General features: G+C 40.6%; 2 protein-coding genes across 2 annotated transcripts; one reads left to right on the forward strand and one right to left on the reverse strand.

Moving 5' to 3' along the window:
• Positions 1–1,336: 1,336 nt before the first annotated feature.
• Positions 1,337–2,842, forward strand: LOC115959766 (zinc finger BED domain-containing protein RICESLEEPER 2-like). Its single transcript, XM_031078323.1, has one exon. It carries the CDS (start codon positions 1,337–1,339, stop codon positions 2,840–2,842), a length of 1,506 nt encoding a protein of 501 aa, XP_030934183.1.
• Positions 2,843–14,628: 11,786 nt separating this feature from the next.
• LOC115974602 (golgin subfamily A member 6-like protein 22) lies at positions 14,629–18,046 on the reverse strand. The gene is made up of 2 exons (XM_031095021.1): positions 16,376–18,046; positions 14,629–15,399 (listed from the first exon to the last, which is right to left on the reverse strand). Exons 1-2 carry the CDS (start codon positions 17,915–17,917, stop codon positions 14,953–14,955), a joined length of 1,989 nt encoding a protein of 662 aa, XP_030950881.1. The 5' UTR covers positions 17,918–18,046; the 3' UTR covers positions 14,629–14,952.
• Between the last annotated feature and the right edge of the window lie 5,612 nt (positions 18,047–23,658).

Raw genomic sequence — 23,658 nt, forward strand, 5'->3', positions numbered from 1 at the left:
TTTGTTTTACACGCTAACTTCGCTAAGTTCAAATCAGCCTACTTGCTCCTAATATTTTTACACACAAAGCAATCATGGCCGTCCGATTTGAGCGTGATCAACGGTCTTCATCCTTCTGAAGATCAACAAAATCATTCCAAGTTTCCAACACACAAAAGAAAATCCCACAAAATCTCTCTTCACTCTTCAGACTCTCAGAGGTGCAGAACGGCTAACCCTCAGTCCCTCACCTCACCTCAAATCATAATAAAAAATTTCCACTTCCCCAAGCCATGGCTGGTTATCCTCCCTCAGCCTCAAGAGACCCTCAACCCTCATCTCTTTCTCTTTTAAATAGATCTGATATTTCTCTCTCTTTCACTTTTCTCTGCTCTCTAGTCTCAACTTCTGATTCAAAATCTCTCTTTTCTTTTGAAACACTTGACTTCAATCCAACTCTCCAAGTCTCCAACGGAACAAACACCAAGCCTTGCTGGTTCTCATCTTCACATGTATCCCCGCTGAGCAGAGGATCGGAGTGTTGTCGCTGGTCTGTCGCACCAAGGGCGCCGTCTGCCGCCTCTCAGCCTTCAAGCACGGCGACCGCGGTTTCGCTTTCCTCGTCAACAGGTTCGTGTCGCTCAAACAAATCTGTTCTTTCTCTTTTTTATTAGCTATTTAGATTCTTCAGTTCTGATTGTTTTTTAAAGCTTTTAAGATTATTTGATTGCCTTATTGTATAAAGAATGGTGAGGATTTAACGAATAATACAGACACTAAACAAAGTTTGTAACTTTTTGAAGTAAAAAAATATTTAAGGTGACGGATTGTGATTAGTGCTCAAGCACCTCCTTTCCATGTAAGAACACTGTGATGTTGAGGAAGTTTGTTCAAAAACCATTGGCTATGTGTAACTAAGCAAAGTAAAAAAAAAGAGAGAACTAAAGACAATGAGAGTCTCAGATTACTTCAACTGAAGTTGTTTCTATGATTTGGTTTTATAAAAAAAAAAAAAAAAGATTTGGGAAAATGTATTGGGCCTCTATGTTTTGAACAAGGACAATTTCTTTCACATGCTTATAGTTATACCAGTTCTTAGTTTTGTCTTGACTCTTAAACAATGCATACTTGCAATTTAAATGAAATCATGAAGTGCCATGTAATTTACCTTGATACAGAACACTGAGTGTTAAATGAAATCAGTACTAGTGAAGTAAATTCTTATGCATATATTTCTTATTTTACAAAGCTCCAATGTATGTGATTTTGCCCTTTAAGAGGTCAACTACAATGATATTTCTTAGTATTAGGTTTTTTATGGTTGTTTGTTTATACTTAAATTTGATGTCTTCAAGTCATGGAACCCTCTACTAATGCCCCCCCTTCCCAAACAACACCCGCTGCCCAAGCTGGACCTGTTGTCCAAGCTGAACCTGTTCCCACTCCAACAAATGCTGAGGCACTTCCACCTAGACCTAGTGATAAAACCAAAGTGAGTGAGATAGCTGTTGATTGTGGTAATAATAGGAAGAAGTCTACTGCTTGGGATCATTTTGAAAAAATAAAAATCAGTGAGGGTCAATTTAAGGCTGTCTGCCATTATTGCCAAAAAACTTACCATGCTAATAGTAAGGGTCATGGTACTACAAATTTATTGAATCATACACCAAATTGTGTTAAGAACCCTAATAGAGCTTCACTTAAAGGGCAACAAACCTTAGCATTTGAACCCAAAATGAATGGGGAGGAAGGGTTTAAGCTTGTACCAACAGCCTTTACTGTTGAGGCTTCTAGGAAGGCACTCGCAGAAATGATTATAATAGACAAGTTGCCTTTTAGGTTTGTTGAAGGGTATGGGTTTCAAAAATATTCAACAACCTTACAACCTAAGTTGCAAATTAGGGATATCCCATCTCGTCAAACTGTGGCTAGAGATGTGATTAGCATTTATGGTGTTGAGAGAGAGAAACTAAGGGAAGCCTTGAAAGGTCGTAGGGTGTGCCTTACTACGGACACATGGACTAGTATTCAAAATCTGAATTATATGTCCCTCACAGGTCATTTTATTGATGATGATTGGAACTTGCATAAAAGAATTTTGAATTTTTGTCTAGTGGAAGACCATAGGGGAGAGACTATAGGTAGAAAGATTGAGATGTGTCTCCGTGAATGGGGTGTTGATGGCATATTCACCTTGACAGTGGATAATGCTTCCTCTAATGGTGCTACCATTAAATTTTTACGAACAATAACTAAAGATTGGAAGGGGACTATTTTAGAACATGAGTTCTTGCACATGAGGTGTTGTGCACATATCTTAAATTTGATTGTGGGAGATGGTATGAAAGAAATTAATGTGTCCATTGCTAGGGTGCGTGAAGCAGTGAGGTATGTGAAGTCCTCACCAAATAGAAATCAGACTTTTAGGAGTATTATGGAGAGATTAGGTATTGAATCCAAATGTTTACTAAGTCTTGATGTACCAACTAGGTGGAACTCTACCTATCTCATGTTAAATACTGCTGAAAAATTTGAGAAAGTGTTCCTAAGAATGGACTTTGAGGATGATAGCTATTCTTCATACTTTTTGAACAAGGAAAATAGTGGTGGTTTGGGATCTCCTTGTGGGGTTGATTTTCAAAATTGTAGAACATTTGTGGGTTTCTTGAAACTTTTTTACAATGCAACTAAAAAGTTCTCCGGTTCTTTGTATGTGACTTCAAATACCTTCTTTGATGAGATGTTTGTGATTCAAGAAAATATTTCTCATTTAATTAAATCTCAAAATCATCTCTTGAAAAACATGGCAACTAAAATGGAAGCTAAGTTTGAAAAGTACTGGGGGAAAGGGGATAAAAATTAATAAGCTTTTGTATGTGGCTGTGGTGCTTGATCCAAGGAAGAAAATGAGGTTTTTGAAGTTTTCTTTTTTTGAAATATATGGGGATGAAGTGGCTAATGAGATGGTTGACTTGGTGGGGAATTTCATGGCTAGGTTGTATGATGATTACTCTAGGGTTGATTCACCAAATGTGGTGCTACCAAGTGAGAATGAGAGGACACACATGGAAGGTGATACAGTTGGTTGTAGTGATCCGTATGCAATGGTTAATTCACGATATGAGCGGTTTTTAGAGGTTGAGAAGTCTATAGGGTGTAGCAATGAGATGGAAAAATATTTGGCTGAAAATTGTGAGAGTAGAAGGGATGGGAAATTTGAGATTTTGAGGTGGTGGAAAGCCAATTCAGATAGGTACCCAGTGCTGTCCAAAATGGCTAGGGATGTGCTGGCTGAACCTGTTTCTACGGTTGCTTCTGAATCGGCTTTTAGTACCGGAGGGCGCATACTTGATCCATTTCGAAGTTCACTCTCCCCTCTCATGGTTCAAAATCTTATTTGTGCTCAAAACTGGCTGCAAGCCCATGTCCCAATTTCTTTTCGCAAGTCAAAGGACGAGATGGAGGCCTTGGATGATGAATTTCATGAATTGGGTAATATGTTTAACTTCCAATCTTCTTGTTTACTAAGTGTTATTAAATGTGTCATATACTTGAGCAAAATTTAATCTATTGTCTCAATTTTTTCTTTTCTAGTTTTAAATCAAGCAACAACAGCAGCAAGTTCTAGTTCCTGTTCAAACAAAGGTGGTACTCGTACCACAGTCAATATTGATGAATGATCACTGATTAGGTATGTTTCTTCCTTTATAATTTTTGTTCATATTGATGTCCCTTTTGGTTATTCTGTAGCTGTTATTCTGTCTTTATATAGTATTGATAAATATTTTTCCCCTTGTATTGTAGGAGGATGGAAGGTCGCCTTTTGTATAGGAGGCAGTTTTTTTGAATATGTTTTGAAGCTTTTTTGGACAGATGTGTAGCTTTTCTAATTATAATTATACATGAACTCTTGTCTTGCTTAGAGGAAGGAAAGCTTAGCATCTGTGTAGGCTTTCCTCTCTATAAGTTATGGACATGTTAACTATAGAAAATAGAATAGTTCTTTACTGCCTTAGGAAAGCTATTTTTTGGAAATACTTAATAGTATTTCTTAGTTGTAACTTATTATATATACTGCTGGGAACTGCCTACTGCTTTGGTAGTTTATTGCCTTGTGCAATAACTGCCTTCTCTGCTGCCTCTATGGCTTTATATATCAAATTATGAAGATGATGTATTTTTAGTAGTGCTTGTAGCCTATGTGGTTCTGGAAATTTATTTGATGTGTGGAATGGTTGGTAGGTACTAGGTATGTTTTCACCTTGACAGATTGATGAATGTGGAAACAAAATGGTACTGCCTAGGCCTTAAGGCTTAGGCAATTTGGAAAATATTTGTTATAAATTTATAATGTGTGGATGATGAAAAGGTGGTAACAAAAATGGTAATTGTGTTTTATTGATGAATGTGGAAACAAAATGGTATTGCCCAGGCCTCAAGGCTTAGGCAATTTGGAAAATATTTTGTTATAATGTGTGGATGATGAATAGGTGGTAACAAAATGATAGTTGTGTATTTGTGTTTTTATCTATTTGATTAATGCCTAGGTTTTACATTCTATTGATAATTAACAGGTATTCAGATTTTACTTTGAATTCATACTCAATGAAGGCCCATTTTACATACTTTGAATTGATAATGTATTGATAAGAACATTCTGGGAAGTATGAATTTGGAGTTTTGGACAAATTATAGTAGAGATGAAGGCCCATTTTAAAAGAAATTTAGTAAAAAACAGGCCCAATCTGATATGTTAAGATTCAAAAACTATTAATTCCTTGAAAAGTCCAATAATTTCGGCCAAAAGGCCCAAAAAAATTAAATTCAATAAAATTTACAGAAAATGCCCAATAAGAGGTCCAACCCGTTCAAACCGATGATCCAACCCGGCGGGTTTAGCCCATTTTTCAATTGATTACGGGTCATTTTTTCAGTGACCCGATTCAATCGGGTCGAGTGCGGGTTGGGCCTAAACCCGGGCTGACTCGACCCGTGGATAGCCCTTGTTGTCCGTGTGGTGGCGATCACCAAGAGGTGAATTTTTTTTTTTTTTTTTTGTCTCTTGGGATTTCCCTCCGTATTCAATGTGCAATGGCAGCACTGGGAGTGTTGTGGCCACGTGGCACAACCTGAAGGGTGGTTTTAATGCACCAATCCATGTGACTCTCGATTTTTTTTTTTTTTTTTTTTTTTTTTTTTTTTTTTTTTTTTTTTTTTTTTCAGTTTTCTGTGCTTAACTTTTTAAACTTCCTACCTTCTCTTTCTTCCTCACTTTTCACTTTCCCTTTTGCTCTGTGTTTTCCGAGTTGCCATTGCTGACCTCTTGTTGCCATTGTTGCTATGAACCTTCTACGTTTTGCCCTCTCTCTCCACCGCTATTGAGGTATGGCTTCTTTCCTCCCACTGTTTTTCTTTAAGTAGATAAATCTATGGCAATTTCTGATTTTTCTTTGGCTTTTCTGTGTTTTTTTTTTTGGTCTTTCTAGGATTTTTACCCTTCTTCTTCTTTGAGTCCTATGCTTAGTAGCTCTGAGGTTAGGGCCCTTTGTCCCTCTGTCTCTTTCCTTTTTGCCCGTTTAGGAAGGTCTTTAGGTATTTTCCCATATCTCAAGAAATTCGTGTTAGAGGGTAGTGGCTTCTGTATAGTATTGGGTGACTTGCTACCGTTGCTTTGTCAATCAATCGATTGGTTTAAGGCTTTGATAAGGGAGCGGGGAGTGATGTCAGAGGTGAGGTTGAGTGAGTTAGAGACTAGGTTATCATCTAGTGATAGACCCGTGGAGGGGGATACTGCCATCTCTACCCCTCGAGAGGTTAGGGCTTTTCATGCTCTCCAGAAGGAGTGTGGTTTAGACGACGAAACACTCTCTAGGTTTAAGGATAGATTTCAATTCCCAGATAGGGTTAGGGTCCGTTTACCTAGTGAGGAGGATCGGGCTTGCCACTTCTTCCCTGGGGAGGCATGCTTCGACGTGGCTGCTTTTCTTTGTGGGCTTAGGTTCCCCGTCCATCCCTTTATCATGGAGTTGTTGGGCCACTTTGGTATTGCTCCTGGGCAACTATGCCCAATTCATGGAGGATAGTGGTCAGCTGTATGGGGATATGGCTGGTTGCTACCAGACAGAGATATGATCAGGGTGGACGAGCTCATCTACCTGTACCGTTTGAAAGCGTCTAAGGAATATGGGTATTATGAGCTGGTGCCATGGGAGAGGAGGACTAGGATCGTCTAGAATCTTCCCTCATCATTCAAATATTAGAAGTCCCGGTTCTTTTTTGTGTTCGGAGACGATTGGGAGACTCCCTCTAATGAAGTTTGGGGAGATCTCCTAAGGCTGCTCCATTGGTGGAGTACCTTGAATTTAGGTGTGTCATTATTCCTCCTAGCTTCTTAATTTTCTTTGTTTATTTGTTGTCACTTAACTCTTTTGCTCGTTGTCTTGTGCAGTTAAAAGACGACCTAAGCTTAAAAGTAGGTACAAGGGACGTGTTGAGAAGGCAATCAAGTACGCAAAGACAATCGAGGGCTTTGACGATCTGGTGGATCCACGAACTCTTGCCTTCTACTGCCTTGGTCTTGAACCATTTGCTTTTGTCCTGCAAAACTTGGATATTGAAGAAAAAAAGAGTAAGTGTTAGGCTCGTCCATATTGATCTTGTTGCTCTTCTCTTTTTTTTTTTTTTTTTTTTAAGTGTTCTCCTTTTGCAGGAATGACTACTAAATTTAACCAGGGAATGTATGCCCGGATGAGGGCAAAGAAGAATAAGTCGCTGTCCAATCTTGGGACCAAGGGTGTGCGAGTGATGGAAAAGGGGATTCCCGTCACTATAGCAACACCGTCCACTCCTGCTGTCAAATCGGCGAGGACGGCTTCCCCGGCCACTTCAATTGAGGAGATTCCTCCTCAACAGAGTAAAAGGCAGAGGATCGGGGATAAGCAAAAGGAGAAAGTTGACTCCTAGTCTTCTAATGTTTGGGATGATGCTGAGGTGGCACAAGCTCAGGCACATGACATTTTTACCGCCGATGATATGAAGGTGTTTTCGAGAGTGTTGGCCAACGAGGTTATGGGTCATCATCTCCACAAGCTTGTACAGGTATTGTATTTATGTGATCTTACCTTTTTCTTCCTTTTGCGTTGTCTCTAACATTAGTTCTCAATTTTCTGGTGCTTGGGGAGAGCATTTATATCACTTCCGAGTACCTTACTCAGGAAGCAAAGATTACCTCGTCAGTGTCTAGGTTGGAGGCTCTGGAGGTGGAAAATTCTAAATTGAAGAAGGATTTGATCACTACTATGGACGAGGCCAACTTCGTCAAGGAGAAAGTTAAGTATCTGGGAGATGACCTCAGGGCGAAGAGGTAGCTCATGTTGGAAAAAGACGAACAACTCCTAGTCGCTCGGGAGAAGCTGAAGGTCATTGTTGTAAAGGCCGTCGAGGGTTTCCAGCAAACTGAGGAGTACAGTACTGTGCTCTTTAGTTGGTACTTCAAGGGCTTCGAGCTTCTTCGTTGGTACATGATCAAACATCCCATTGGAGTAGACCTCGAGAATCTTGATATGGAAGTGGTTGATCAAGAGATGGCGGCAAATGAGGTTGCTCAATCTACTGCTCCTGAAGCTACTCCTGGGGACACTCCTATGCCTTCTGTCGAGCCGGAATTTTGTTACTTAGCCCATTTTTTTTTTCATGACTTACACCCTTTTAAGGGATCTTGCCATCATTTGGCCTCGTTAGTAACTTACATCCGTCTAGGCGGAATCTTATTATTTAATCTTTTTTTTTCTTTTGGTGACTTACACCCTTTTAAGGGATCTTGTCATCTTTTGGCTTCGTTAGTAACTTACATCCGTCTAGGTGGAATCTTTTTATTTAGCAATTTTTTTCTCTTTTCATGACTTACACCCTCTTAAGGGATCTTGCCATCTTTTGGCTTCGTCAGTAACTTACATCCGTCTAGGCGGAATCTTGTTACTTAGCCATTTCTTTCTTTTCATGACTTTCAAAAGACCTGCTTGCACTAACACATTGGCTGAATAGTTCTTTTATTGCTTTCAAGAATGAATACATTTTTCAATTACATTTATTGGTGGTACTTTTTCAAATGCTCGATGTTCCATGGTCGTGGGAGCCTCTATCCATCTATGGTCTCCAGGTGATAGCTACCTTGCTTGAAGTAATGGACGACCCGGTAGGGTCCCTCCCATGTGGGGCCGAGTTTCCCTTGGGCAGGGTTTTTGGTTGCTAGGGTGACTTTGCGCAGGACGAGGTCTCCTATGTTTAGTCGTCTGAGCTTCACCCTCCTGTTGTGATACTCGGCCATCTTCTGTTGGTACTTTGTCATCTTATGAGAAGCTCTTTCTCTAACCTCGTCTACGCAATCCAGGTTGACTCTTAACTGGTCGTCGTTACCCTCTTCCTGGAACATCTCTCGCCTGATGCTAGTTGCTCCTATCTTGACCGAGATTACTACTTCGGTGCCATAAGTGAGTCTGAAGGGGGATTCTCCTGTTAGTGTCCTTGCCGTAGTCTTGTAAGCCCACAAGACATTGGGCAATTCTTTCGACCAGGCCCCCTTTATGTTGTCCAACCTGACTTTAATAATCTTGAGTAGTGTCTGATTAGTCACCTCTGTCTGTCCATTAGCTTGTGGATGCCCCGGGGATGAGAACTGGTTCTTGATCCCTAGGTTTGAAGAAAAATCCTTGAAGCCTTGACTGTCGAACTGCCGCCCATTATCTGTTATGATCGTCCGGGGAATCCCGAACCTGCAAATTATATTCCTCCACATGAAACCCTGGATTCTTGCTTCGGTAATGGTTGCTAATGCCTCTACTTCAACCCATTTTGTAAAGTAATCAATGGCGACTAGAAGGAACTTTACATGTCCTTTACCTTGAGGCAATGGGTCAACGATGTCGATTCCCCATTGTGCAAATGGCCAGGGGGAGGATATCGTTGTCAGCTTCTCGGCTGGAAGGCGTTGGACATTGCCAAACCTCTAGCATTTGTCGCACTTCCTGACAAGCTCCCTTGCATCTACCTGCATCGTGGGCCAGAAGTAACCCGTTTTGACAACTTTACTTACTATGGATCTGGGGCCTGCATGGTCTCCACAAACCCTTCATGGATCTCTTCGAGAATATACTTGGCTTCCTCTTCGTCGCACTTCAGGTAAGGCACGGAAAAACCTCTTTTGTATAATGTGTCATTTAGGATCGTGAATCTGGCAGCCCTTTCCTGGCCTTCCTAGCTTCCTCGGCGTCTTGTGGGAGGTGTCCATCTTGGAGAAAGGATACGATCAGTGACATCCAGCTGCCTATGTTCTGGATTGCAAATGTGGAGATTTCTTCGATGTTGGGGCATTTCTGGACTTCCATCTCCAGGTTCGGGCTAATTGATCCTTCTTCTGATGATGCTAGTTTCGCAACTTCATCGGTTACCATGTTCTGGCCTCTGGGGATCTGCATCAATTCTACTCTATCAAATTCTTGGGTCAGATGCTTTGTCAGCCTAAGGTATTTCTACATTCTTTCCACATTTGCTTCATATTCCTCCTAAATTTGCCCTATTACCAGCTTAGAATCACTCTGGATAACCTGGTTTTTTGCTCCTAGTGATTTCCTGAGTCTTAAGCTGTCAGTATTCCTTCATACTCGGCCTCATTATTGGTGGCCGGGAGTTGCAGTTAAACTTTATATCTAAGCATTTCTCTGTCAGGGATGGTTATGACAACCCCTACTCCCCCCCCCCCCTCCTTTTTGCTGACAAACCATCGATCTGTATCGTCCACCGTTCTGTCTCGTTGGTGAGGCTGTTCTCGTCTAGGAGGGTGAACTCGGTGATGAAGTCTGCCAAGGCTTGTGCCTTAATGACTGTCTTAGGGTGGTACTCAATGTCGAACTGGCTAAGTTTGATTGCCCACTGGACCATTCTCCTTGCTGCTTCAGGCTTGTTCATGGACTTCTTGATGGGTTGATCCGTCATCACCAAGATAGGGTTCGCCTAAAAGTATGGTCACAGTTTGCGCGAGGCTACTATTAACGCGAATGCAATCTTTTCAATCCTTGGGTACTTAGCTTCAACACCTTGGAAAGCTTGACTAACATAGTAAACTGGGAGCTGCTTCCTTTCCTCTTCTCGAATAAGGGCTGCGCTCACGGCCATGGTTGATACTGCTAAGTACAAATATAAGTTTTCCCCTTCCTTGGATGGACTCAAGAGGGGTGGATTATTCAGGTAACATTTGAGTTCCTAAAACGCTGCTTCACATTCGTCAGTCCAGGCGAAGGCCTACTTCAATGTCTTAAAAAAAGGCAAGCATTTATCCGTCACTCTAGAAATGAACCTATTGAGAGTTGCAATTCTTCCCATGAGCTTCTAGACTTCTTTGACGGTCTTGGGCGATGTCATGTTGAGTATGGCCTGCACCTTCTCCAGGGTTTGCTTTTATCCCTCTGTGGGACACCTTGAATCCCAAGAATTTCCCCGAGGCTACACTAAAGGCACACCTACCAGGATTCAACTTCATCTAGTATTGTCTGAGGGTGGCAAACGTCTCCTTCAGGTCATCCAGATGGGCAAGTTCCTCTTTACTCTTGACGAGCATGTCATCCACGTACACCTCCATATTCCTGCCAATCTACTTGCTGAACATTTTGTTCACTAACCTTTGGTAAGTTGCTCCTGCATTCTTCAGTCTGAAGGGCATTAGCTTATAGCAATAGAGCCCTTGACTTGTGCTGAAAGCAGTTTTCTCCTGATCTTCTTCAGCCATTTTTATTTGGTTGTATCCTGAGAAAACATCCATGAGTGTCAGTAACTTATGCCCGGCTGTAGAATCCACTAGCTAGTCTATCCTTGGTAGAGGGAAGCTATCTTTCGGGCAAGGTTTGTTCAGGTCCGTGAAGTCCATGCACATTCTCCATTTCCCATTTGCTTTCTTCACTAGGATGATGTTTGCGAGCCAATCAAGATAGTAGACCTCCCAGATAAAGCCTGCTGTCAATAGTTTGTTAACTTCGTCTGTAATTACTTAGTTCCATTCAAAGGCGAAAACTCGTCGTCTTTGCTGGACGGGCTTTCTTTCTGGGTCCACGTTCAGCTTATGCTGAATGACTTTTGGAGATATGCCTAGCATGTCATCGTGACTCCACGTGAAGACGTCTAAGTAGCATTCCCTGGCTAGGACTTGATCTCCTTTTACCTCGCCAACACTGTTCTCAGTTGGGAACTTTACCATTAGGCAATAGGTGGACGTGGTTGACTTCCATTGGTTGACTATGGGCCTCCCAATAATCACATTGTAAGATGAGGGGCAGTTTACCGCCAAGAAGTCTAACTGACGGGTCAACTGCCTCGGGTAGGTCCCCACTATTACTGTCAATGTCATTATACCCTTGGGATATACTCTGTCTCCACTGAAACTGACGAGGGAGGAGTCAAATGAGCGTAGTCTTCCTGGATCTAGTTTCAGCTGTTGAAAAGTGGGAAGGTAGACGATGTCAGCAGATTTTCCATTATCCATGAGGATTCTCTTGGTATTGAATCCTTCAATCGTGAGCATTATGACTAAGGGGCCGTTATGAGGCTGCTTCACTCCCCTAGCATCTTCCTCGTTGAAAGACATGTCCTGATCCATCCGTCTTTACTTAAACGGGGGTATCATGTGGACGCTATTCACCTGCCTCTGACATGCTTTCCTGAGGGATCTGAATGACCCACCTGTGAATGGCTCTCCTGTGATAATCTTTATCTCCCCGATCACATTCTACGACGACTGGGACGTGTTATCTTCGTCTCTGGGCGAGGACTCGCGCTGGTTTTTGCTACTGTCCCTAAACCTACTAGACTCCCCCTTCTTTACATGCTTTTGCAGTTTTCCTTTCTGTATCAACTCTTTTATCTGCTCTTTTAAGTCCCGACAATCTTCAGTGTAATGGCCATGATCCTTGTGAAACCGACAGTACTTTTTCTTGTCACGGATATTAGGAGATGAATGTAATGGCCTTGGCCATTTGAGGTAGTGCTTATCCTTAATCTATGTCAAAATTTTGTCAACAGGCATAACTAGAGGAATGAATTTTACCGTTTGAGGAGTTTTTTCGTCTTTCCTTTTGCCCCCGTCACTGGTCCAATGATCTGGACGCTCCATTTTTTGTCCTCTATGATCGTTTTCCTTCCTTCCCTTGTCTCCCAGCTTTTCTTCGTCCCTTATGGCTGCTAATGCATCTTCAGCATTCATGTACTTTTGTGCCTTCAGGAGCATCTCTGCCATTGTCTTAGGAAGATTTTTCGCGAGTGAAACCACGAACTCTCTAGACTTCAGCCCTACCTTAAAGGTCGTCAACTGCACTTTATCGTCAGCTTCATCTACCTCCAGGGTCTCTCAAGTAAAGCATTTCACGTATGACCTCAGGGTTTCCTTCTCCCCTTGTCTAATAGTGAGTAAATGGTCTGCTGGTCTCTAAGGGCATTGTCCTTCGACGAAGTGGCACAAAAAGGCGTTGCTCAACTGCTCAAAGCTGTCGATGGACGAAGTTAGCAACTTTTTGAACCAATCCCTTACAGCTCCTTTGAGAGTGGTGGGGAAGGAACGGCACAATATCTCGTCAGGAGGTTGTTGAAGGCCTAACGTCGTTTTGAAGGTGTTGAGGTGGTCTTGGGGGCCCTTAAATTCGTCAAACGGTTTAAGTTGAGGCAACCGAAATTTCGACGACACTGGGCATTCTAGGACCACCGTAGTGAAAGGCAAGTCTATTGCCCTAACCATTCTATCCAGACTCCGATCCGTTTTCTCTTTAATGGCATTCCTCAGCTCATCCATCTCCTTTCTCATCTCTCGAAGAAGCTCTGAGTTCTGTTCATCTGGAGTAGTAGGCCCTTGACGGTCACTTCTTCTATGGATATCTCTGTCATCCTCCTGGTTGGCTTTGGACTGATTCTCCTCCTGTTGAAGCTGTAGTCTCATTTCCTGATTCTGTCTGGTGAGCTCTTCAAAGGTGGCCGCAAGAGCCTAGACTTGCTGAGCTAAGGCTGTAGAATCTTGGTTGGACTCCATCTAAATATAGAAGTTTGACGGAAACTATATTTTCGAATCTGAGTACGAAAATGTCATCCCCACAAACAGCGCCAAATTGATGAGGTGCGGATTCATCAGTCATTGTTTGTGCATCCAGAGGGAGCCGTTCTTCTGCTTATGTCGCCCTGAAAATGGTAATGTAACTCCTTTAAGGTGGTCACCGGTGTGATGCCTGCGACAACGTCTCCAATGCCAAAGTCAGTATAAAAGAGTTTTTAGGAAATAATAGAGTATTAGAAAAACTAGTAGTGTTCTTAGGTGTCAATGTACCTTGTGCCGGTGCTTGTGAGGGCCTTATATATGTTTCTACAGCCCCTAGCCGTTGTGGCAGTTATTGTGGCTTTAATGCCTTTCTTGGTAATGCCTTGTGCTCAATAATATGGACTTCAATGGGCTTCCAACGGTCCATATAGCTGTCTTTGTAACCGCCTGAGGTATTATTGCTTGTGTTGAATGGCTTTGCTACCTTTGTCAATGATGTAGACATTTGATCAGCTTGTCTTAGGGGATGACCTCGTTGGTAGCGATGATATCGTCCATGGAAGTTGAGTTCGTCAATCCCTTCAGGGCACCATGTACCATGTATGGAATATAAAAGTACATGGTGTATGTATTCCATAAATTTGTAAGTAGTGAATTTTATCTTGAGCACCATGTACTTTTTTTTTAGACAACATACACCATGTACTAAGCATATATAATTGATCCAAAAATAACAAAGCAGTTTACCAATCAAAAATCATTTTAGGAAACTATATTATTATAGGAAAATTCTCGAAAGGCTTGTTACATTTATAAAGCCAACATAGCTACTTATCGTGTGGTCATAAACCACCAAGAGGAGTAGCACAACTTGCTATTACCGACAACCTTGCTTAACATGACATTCCTCATTCATATCAATAAGCTTAGCTTCTATTTGGATTGAAATAAAAAATGCAAATTATTTTACTATTCAGTTTATTTTTGCTATTATTAATGACTCCATTGCACTCTTTGATACTATTCATGGGTCACACTGTACTATTTCAACTAACTTTTATCTTTATCTACAATATTTTCAGTAAAAAATTTTCAATTTTAACAAAATAAGTGGTTCCCAAACAGACTTTGAATGCAACTTCTCTGTCTCGAGAATCTACTTCTAACACCTTATCGGATGTTAGCTCTTTTCTATACAATAAAACTAATTGTCTATGTCATCCACTACAAAATATCTTGATGTAAATCATTGACATCGATTGCAAAAACAAATTAAAGAATAAAAGCAAGGGGTGGAATGGAGACATTAAAGTAAATCATTCAACAACCATTCAATATCTTTAGTTTAGTAGTAGTTTTCAGCATCAGAAGGGAAGCCTCCCACGAGACTCATCAGATGTGATAAAATGAGCTCATCGAACTTTAAAATATAGCCACCTTTTCATATCTGATCAGGCCACATTCTTGGTTTGCTTTCGTAATTCATCAAGATAAAGTCGGTTTTCAAAGTGGGTCAGAGATCATCATCACTTGCACCTTCGTGAATACACCAAGACACAGAGTGAAATCATATCAATGTCGAATAATTAAAAGCTTCTTCTTTCTCTTTACCCCCTTCCTCTTTCCACCATTGACACAAAGCATACAAATTAAGTTACAAACAAAAACATTGTAGCTAACCAGTCCAATAAATAACATTACATATATATACATAACTCGCAAATACTTTTTAATTAAAAACAAAAAGCAAATAAGAACTTTTCTTTCTTTTACAAAACTTACATATAAGCACCTGAAAAGCGCTTATACAAAGTATTTTTTATGTGTTAAAAAAAAAACAGCATATCAAATTAACAAACAATACACACAAGCATCTACATTCCTGTAAACATAACAACGAGCTGTTCTTAATAGGCAGAAGACTCTTTCTCTTTCTCCTTCTCTTCCTCAGTCTTTGGGTGGTAACCAGGGATCTTCTCCTTGATCTTCTCCAAAATGCCCTTCTTCTCCTTCACATCGCCTTCATGATGAGTAGGTGGCTCAGAAGTGGTATACTCTGCAACCGAAGGAGGAGAAGATGGCACATCTTCAGGCTTCTTGTGATGGCCTGGAAGTTTTCCCTTTATCTTTCCAAGGAAGCCCTTCTTTTCTTCAGCATGAGCTGGCTCTGCCGATGGTGCCTGTGGGACTGGTAGTTTGTCGTACCTCTCAACTGGGATGCTGGTGTCCTCGTGCTTCTTCTCTTCTGCCTTGTCTCCTCCACCTATCTTCTCCTTGATTTTATCCTTCAGTCCCTTATTTTCCTCCCTTCTCTTCTTCTGCTCTTCTCCTTCACCTTCGTTCTCATCGCTAGGCTGCAATTTTCAAACAATCCAAAGTTCAATTACAAATTATTCAAAGGGTTAGAAAAAAGGGTTTTGATGGACTCACATTTTCAAAAATGCGGACAAACTGATGTGAATATGGGTAAAAAAAAAGCTATAAGTCCAATATATGCCATGATAAAAAGAATTTTCGGTCATTTCGTAGAAAAAAGATAGTAGTACTAAGTGAATGTGAAAATTACCGTTCATCATTCACAGTAACTAATTTAATAAGTTATAACTAAATTTGTGAAAGCAAAATTGACCATTTATAATTAACAATAAAATTTCTAAAAATAATAATTGACCATTCATAATCTATTTACCTCAACAATAAGTTATCAGTAAAATTAATAGTTTTTTTTTTTTTTTTTTTTTGAAAACGTAAAATTAATAGTTGACTATTCATAGGCGACAACCTTAACAAGATAACTTTGTCAAAAAAAAAAAAAAACCTTAACAAGATAAAAATATCACAAATTGTGGTAGTATGTGGTTGTAAAAATTAAAGTACCGTAAGAGGCTGTAATTATTACACGTGGCGCTATGGGCCCCACTTATTTACAAGTTGGCCAGGGACGAAAGTCCCGTAGTCATTCATGGGGTGCAACATGCAAATGATGAAAAACAACAATAAAAGCTTTTATGGGCACTTTTCCTTTGAAAATATGTAAGTACGACTACGATGACACACACAGATCCATTATTTCTAATGGTTCCAACTTTCAGGTCTTACGTTTTACAATCTCAACTATCATGAATCCAAAAATACTATATATATATATATATATATATATTGGTGAAGATAATAAACACAAACAAGAAAATCCATTGAACAATTAAAACAAAACTTTAAAAACAAAAACTGTGTTTGTTTCTAAAAAAAAAAAAAAAAAAACCAAAAACTGTGTAAAATATTTAAAAATATGGAAGATATTGAAATAGATATTAGAAATAAAATACTTACAGAGCTCTTGTTAGGTCGGTGTAGCAAGTCGGATAGGGCAGGTTTCTTCTCTTCTTCCTTCTTCTTCTCTTCCTTGTACTCCTCCACAGGCTTTGGGTGAGAATGAGACTCATACACTGAGACTTTCTCTTCTTTATTCTGGAAAAGACCGCGTTTCTTCTCTTCTTCCTTCCTCTCCTCCTTGTACATCTCTACAGGGTTTGGTTGAGAATGAGGCTCATACACTGAAACTTTCTCGTCTTCCTTATTATGGAGGAGACCACGTTTCTTCTCTTCTTCCTTCCTCTCCTCCTTATAGTAATCCTCTACAGGCTTTGGTTGAGAATGAGGCTCATACACTGAAACTTTCTCGTCTTCCTTATTATGGAAGAGACCACGTTTCTTCTCTTCTTCCTTCCTCTCCTCCTTGTAGTAATCCTCTACAGGCTTTGGTTGAGAATGAGGCTCATAGACTGAGACTTTCTCCTCATCCTTATTATGGAAGAGACCACGTTTCTTCTCTTCTTCCTTCCTCTCCTCCTTGTAGTAATCATCTGCAGGCTTTGATTGAGAATGAGGCTCATACGCTGGGACTTTCTCCTCTTCCTTATTATGAAAGAGACCACGTTTCTTCTCTTCTTCCTTCCTCTCCTCCTTGTAGTAATCCTCTGCAGTCTTTGGTTGAGAATGAGACTCATACGCTGAGACTTTCTCCTCTTCTTTATTATGAAAGAGACCACGTTTCTTCTCTTCTTCCTTCCTCTCCTCCTTGTGGGGCTCATACACTGAGACTTTCTCCTCTTCCTTATTGTGAAAGAGACCACGTTTCTTCTCTTCTTCCTTCCTCTCTTCCTTGTAGTAATCCTCTGCAGTCTTTGGTTGAGAATGAGACTCATACGCTGGGACTTTCTCCTCTTCCTTATTATGAAAGAGACCACGTTTCTTCTCTTCTTCCTTCTTCTCCTCCTTGTAGTAATCCTCTCCAGGCTTTGGTTGAGAATGGGGCTCATACGCTGAGACTTTCTCCTCTTCCTTATTATGGAAGAGACCACGTTTCTTCTCTTCTTCCTTCCTCTCCTCCTTGTGGTAATCTTCTGTAGTCTTTGGTTGAGAATGAGACTCATCATACGCTGGGACTCCCTCCTCTTCCTTCTTCTGATAGAGACCACGTTTCTTCTCTTCTTCTTTCTTCTCCTCCTTGTAGTAATCCTCTTCAGGCTTTGGGTCAGAATAAGATTCAGAAACAGGGAATTTCTCTTCTTCCTTCTTCCCCAAGAGACCATGTTTCTTCTCTTCCTCCTTCTCTTCAGACACTCTGACTTTCTCAAACTCAGAAGCCATCTCCTCCTCTTTTGGCTTCTCCTCTTTCTTAGTAGTCCCCAAGAAATCAAAGTAGCCTCGGCTCTTGCTCTCTCCAGCTCCCTCATTACCACTAGGGGTGGTAGTAGTAGTCCCCAAGAAATCAAAAAAGCCTCGGCTCTTGGTCTCCACAGCTCCCTCATTACCACCAGGGGTGGTAGTAGTAGTCTCATTCTCATCCTTGTTGTGCTGGTGTTCTGCCATAATTGTTTCGCTACCAAATAATTATCACTACAATACACAGAAAAAGAATAAACCAAATGAAAAGTTTGTGAAATGTTTTTTCTCAAGTTTGTGTAACAATGAATATATGCGTTATGAAATGAGAGTAGTATGAAAGGTTTATATAGGAAGTTAGGAATCCAGATTCCAAACTATGCATTAATAGCATAAAAAAAGGGGTCCGGTTAAGGTGTGCTAAGACATATATTAACTTTTCTATTTTTAACAATATTTTCTTGAGAGTTAAAAAAATTGTCATCACTTTTTTAATTTTTGAGAAAATTATTTCTAAAAATGAAAATTAATGTGTGTCCTTAAGTCACACATTAATAAAATTCTTAAAAAAAAATAGCATCATATTACGCGTCTCTGACATGATTAAGCTAATTATTAACCGACGTGTCTTTTTTTATTTTTGTGTGACCGACGTGTCGCATTCATTTGGAGATGAAACTAAAATTTTAATATTCTCACTCTCTGGTTTTAAATTCTACTCGCTTTTTTTGATTGCCAACTGTCATTGGAGGCATATCAAATGGCTGATAGAGTACGCGAAGTTTGAGCGTGTTGTGTAGGCTTTAGTGAGAATGTGAGAAAAAGTAGTAGTCAAAAGGGTAAAGGGGAAAGTGGAAAAGTTGAGAGGGACATGGTGACATGGCGGTACTGGTAGAGGGCGGTGCTTGGTTATAGTTATGGCCAATGGGGTTGTGACACGTGTAAGAAGAACGTGGAAGGTTGTACTAGTGGGACCCGTTAACGTCGGCCTTGAGAGGATAAATATGAGTAGGTCGGTCGTCTGTGTGGGGACCCACTTGAAGAGTGAGTGAGTGAGAGTGAGTGAGTGGCGACATTGCAATTACATGCATTGGGAAGATTTACGACTCTTGTAGTTGTTGGCAAAAGATATGCCTCACTGGCCTTTTGTTTTTGTTTTTTTTCTTTTTCTTTTTTTTCTTTAAGAAAATAGCAAGATATGCCTCACTGCCACTGGTGGGCCTTTTACTTTTGTTTTTTTGTTTTTTTTCTTCAAAAAAATAACAAGATATGCCTCACTGCCACTGGTGGGGCCTTTGTTTTTATTTTTTTCTTCAAAAAAATCAAAATGTGGGAAGCAATCATCACAAACTATTCTACAGATGGTTATGGGATAAATTTTTACTTATTGTTATCTTTCTTTTTCCTTTTTTTTTTTTTTTTTGAGAAAAACATGTTTTTATCTAAATTTATTACTAATATCATTTTTTATTTATCAATTACACACCATAATAGTCGTTTGTAAAATAATTTATGACTTTTAAATTTTGACTTTGCAATTTTGATATCATTCACAATTTAGCAATTTACCGTAACATAACTTAGGGAAAAAAAAAGTTATGGAAATAGAATAAATCTTTTTATTCAATAAAAAAAAATAGAATAAATCTTTTTATTCAATAAAAAAAAATAGAATAAATCTTTTTATTCAATCAAAAAAAAAAAAAAATAGAATAACTCTTTTTATAAGCCTTTGAAGTTGTCACTTTCCTAAAGATACGTTACTTAGGGAGGCGAGGAGTCCCTTGGACAGGAGGTCGGTTTGGGTTGGCTGCAACTTTTGGGCGTTTACCAAATTTAATTTTAGTACTATTTCTTGAGGGACCAACCGACCAAGGTTCCCTATACGGTACTTTGGTATCGCTCGTGTCATACACGTGACAGATTCTGATTGTCTACCTTCTCATTTCATGTTTGTTTATTAAGAAAGGGTCAGGCATGTAAGCTCTCCACGTGATACAACATGACATAAGTTTAAATTTGGTTACATGTCGGTCTCGTGCTCCATTGGTGTTCCATTTACATACTAGATTGAAGTCCACTAATTTTTTTTTTTTTTGGTAAAAGGGAATATATTACTGAAAACTAACTAGCCAAAATAGGCTCAGTACAAAATCTGTTAATGTATAGACCGTTGGCATCAGCCTTGAGCAAATCCCAAACATCCACAGGCGAACTTCTAAATACAAGGAAATTATTTTCTTGCTTTGAACCCAGCCTTGCCAATTCATCTGCACACCTATTGGCCTCTCTAACACAGTGCTTAACACGAACTCGCGGGAGTTGGGAAATAAGATACCTCCAATCCTCCACTAAGGTAGAAACAACCCTTTCAGCAGCTCTTGGATTATTCAGCAGCTCCACTATAGATTTAGCATCAATTTCAATCTCCACAGCAGGTAATTGGAGGTTTAAACATTGAAGAATTCCATCTCTAAGACCCCATAGTTTTGCAGCAAAGCTCGTTGTGGTGCCAATCTTTCTAGCATAACCACAAACCCATTCACCCTCCCCATTTCGAATAAGACCTCCACTTCCTGTTGGGCCCGGATTGCCCAAAGCTGAACCGTCTGAATTAAGCCTGAACCAGCCCACCTCTGGCTTTTCCCACCTAATCTTCTTTATCACCTGAACCGAAGCCAATTTAGGAAGCTTCACACAGTGCTCATACTCCATAGCTTCACGGAAAATTTCATGACCCAAGTTCTGCTGGAATGTTTTATTATTGAAAACAATGTTATTCCTATGCTTCCAGATGCGCCAAATAGCGAATAGGAAGGAGGTTTTCCAAGGGGGATGGTCTCTGAATTTTTTTGTATTAAGCTTTCCATTAGTGGTGATCCATTGGTGCAGATTGGCACTGAAAAAAGATGAATTTACCTCCTCGGCACCCAGCTGAGTCCAAAACTCCCTAACCTTGCTGCAGTCCCTAAAAGCATGAATTATAGACTCCGAATCAGCAAGACAAAGCGGGCAAGCGGGATCCACCAGCACCCCCCCCTTTTAGCTAGGCATTCCTTCACACCAATGCTACTATGCAGACACATCCAAACAAAAGTTTGAATCCGAGGAAGAATGTTAACTTTCCACACCCATTGGCCTGAAAAGGGAGCAACTTCATTACCAGTAGCAATTAGATAAGCACTTTTGAGTTCAAATCCGCCATGAGTGGACTTATCCCAGGCTAGTCTATCTTGTCCTCTTGCAGCAAGAGAAACAGGACTGGCTATTAAAATGTTGCTGATACTTTCTGGAATAGGGATGGATATTCTTGACCAATTCCATCCATCAGCTGACACTACATCCTTAACTCTGAGCTTCTCCTCTTCTATAGACAATGGACCTTGCACCAAGCTCCTGATAGGCCCAATACTACACCACTTATCATACCAGAAACTCAACTCACTGTCTCTACCCGCAACCCAACTAACTCCTTTCCGGAAGATATCTTCGCCTTTTCTCATGGCAGACCACACTCTAGAACAAGGCAGCTTAGTGGGATTTATGGCATTAAATCTTTGTCTAGTGCAATACTTACTTTTTAAAACCTTACTCCATAACGCATCCTTCTCAGTTTTGAAGCGCCAATTAAGCTTGGCAAGAAGGGAAAGGTTTCTGCCCTTGGCTGTGTGAAGGCCGAGACCCCCTTCACTTTTAGGCCGAGTAATTTTCTGCCAGCCCACCCAATGCATCTTTTTGCCCGTCTCCGAAGAACCCCACAAGAAGTCCCTGTTAACTTTATCAATGTTGTCCAGGAGCTTACTTGGGAGAGCATTGCATTGCATGACATAGGATGGAATGGTAGAAGAAGAAGCTTGGATAAGAACCGCTCTGCCAGCAAAGGAGAGAAGATTGGCCTTCCAACCAGCAAGTTTTTGCTTAACTCTCTCTAGGACAAAATTGAAGTCCTGGCTATTAGACCCTCGATGCTGAATAGGAAACCCCAGATATTTGCCGAGATTAGGAGTTGATGAAAACCCCAAAATGTCGCACAAGGATTCCCTTGTATCTCTATCCACGTTAGGGGAGAAAAACACTCTAGATTTAGCTTCACTAATTGACTGACCGGATCTATTGCAAAATTCATCCAAGGCGTCTCTTATTGCAGAACAGTTTCTACCATCTGCCTTAGCAAATAACACAAGGTCATCCGCAAAGAAGAGGTGGGAAAAAGCGATACCGCTCCTAGAAGCTTTAACAGGAATCCAGCTTTTCTCCCTACATTTTTCTTCAATCAAATGCCCCAAAACTTCCATGCAAAGAATAAAAAGATAGGGAGATAATGGATCCCCTTGCCGAATGCCTCGTGAAGGCCTAAAAGGTTCAAGCAAACCCCCATTGAAAAGCACAGAGGTGGTGGTGGAAGACACGCAATTCATGATAAGATCTATCAACTCCCTGGGTAAGTTAGATTTCATGAGAGTTTCCCTAATAAAACTCCACTCCAACTTGTCATAAGCCTTTTCAAGATCCACTTTAATTGCCAAATACCCCACTCCTCCTCTCTTTCTACTAATAGTGTGGATGAGCTCTTGTACAATGATTGCATTATCGACCCCTTTCCTCCCCGGCACAAACGCTAATTGAATAGGAGACACTAACTTGTCTAGCAAAGGCCTAATTCTGGCAACTATAATTTTTGTAATAATCTTATAAACTGTATTGCAGAGACTGATGGGGCGATAATTGCCAATGGTTTCCCGGCCTTGGATCTTGGGAATGAGCGCAACATTAGTTTTGTTAAGGGAATCAGGAACTTTCTTAGTCTCAAAGCATTTCTTGACTTCCTCCACAACTGAACCTCCAACTATCATCCAGAAACGCTGAAAGAACCCGGCATGAAAGTCATCCGGACCTGGAGCTTTAAAAGCCTTCATAGACCGAGAGCTGATTTAATTTCTTCCCCTGAAACAGGTTCAGCCAGCACGTCTCTCTCCATATCAGAGAGGGCCATTTGCCATGGAGATATGGGCCCCGCTTGGAGTTTAGCTTCTAGCTGGCTTGTGGTGTAGAGCTTGACAAAAGCTTCTCTAACAAAACTCATAATCTGAGTTTCCTCTTGGATCCATTCACCAACACTATTCTTTAAACAAGATATTCGATTTCTCCTTCTTCGGACAATAGTGGACACGTGAAAAAAGGATGTGTTCCTATCACCGAGGACCATCCAGTTCATCCTTGATTTAAGTGCCCATAGCTCCTGTTCTTGATTCAGCACCTCATTGAGCTCTCTCTAGAGATCTTTCTCTAACTCAACTAAGGAATTTGACGGCCTTTCCGCTAAAGCTTTCTGAGCTCCATCTAATCTGGCCATAACACGCCTCTTCTTAGCAAAAATGTTACCGAAGTGAATTCGGTTTCAGTCAATAGCATCCTTAGCAAACTTCTCAACTGCTTTCTCAAGACAATTTGTACGACCCCAGGCATCCCTCACAATACTTGGAAAGGTTAGGTCATTGAGCCAGAAACTCTAGAATTTAAAAGGCCTGTTTAGTCTGGAATCAACCCTTGGGTCAAAATCTAACCGGATAGGGCAATGATCCGAGTGAACCCGAGTTAAATGAGACACTCTAGCATTTGGATACAAGGTGCACCACCCGGGTTTACAAAAAATCTATCCAATCTTTCTTGGATAAGACCTCTAATTCCCCTGCGATTAGACCAAGTAAACCTAGGGCCTGAGAAGCCCAAATCAACCATATTGCAGGAGTCCAGACAATCCTTGAATAATAGGGACCTATTGGTATTAATAGTTCTGCCCCCAAACTTATCACTATCAGCAAGAACTTCGTTAAAATCCCCTGCGATTATCCAGGGGCTACTATGCAAGCTAGCCACATTAACAAGATTATTCCATAAAATACATCTCTCATTAAATCTAGGACTAGCATAAACTGCAGATAAAAAAC

The sequence above is a fragment of the Quercus lobata genome, chromosome 2 (assembly GCF_001633185.2).
Source record: "Quercus lobata isolate SW786 chromosome 2, ValleyOak3.0 Primary Assembly, whole genome shotgun sequence".
NCBI classification, from domain to species: domain Eukaryota; kingdom Viridiplantae; phylum Streptophyta; class Magnoliopsida; order Fagales; family Fagaceae; genus Quercus; species Quercus lobata.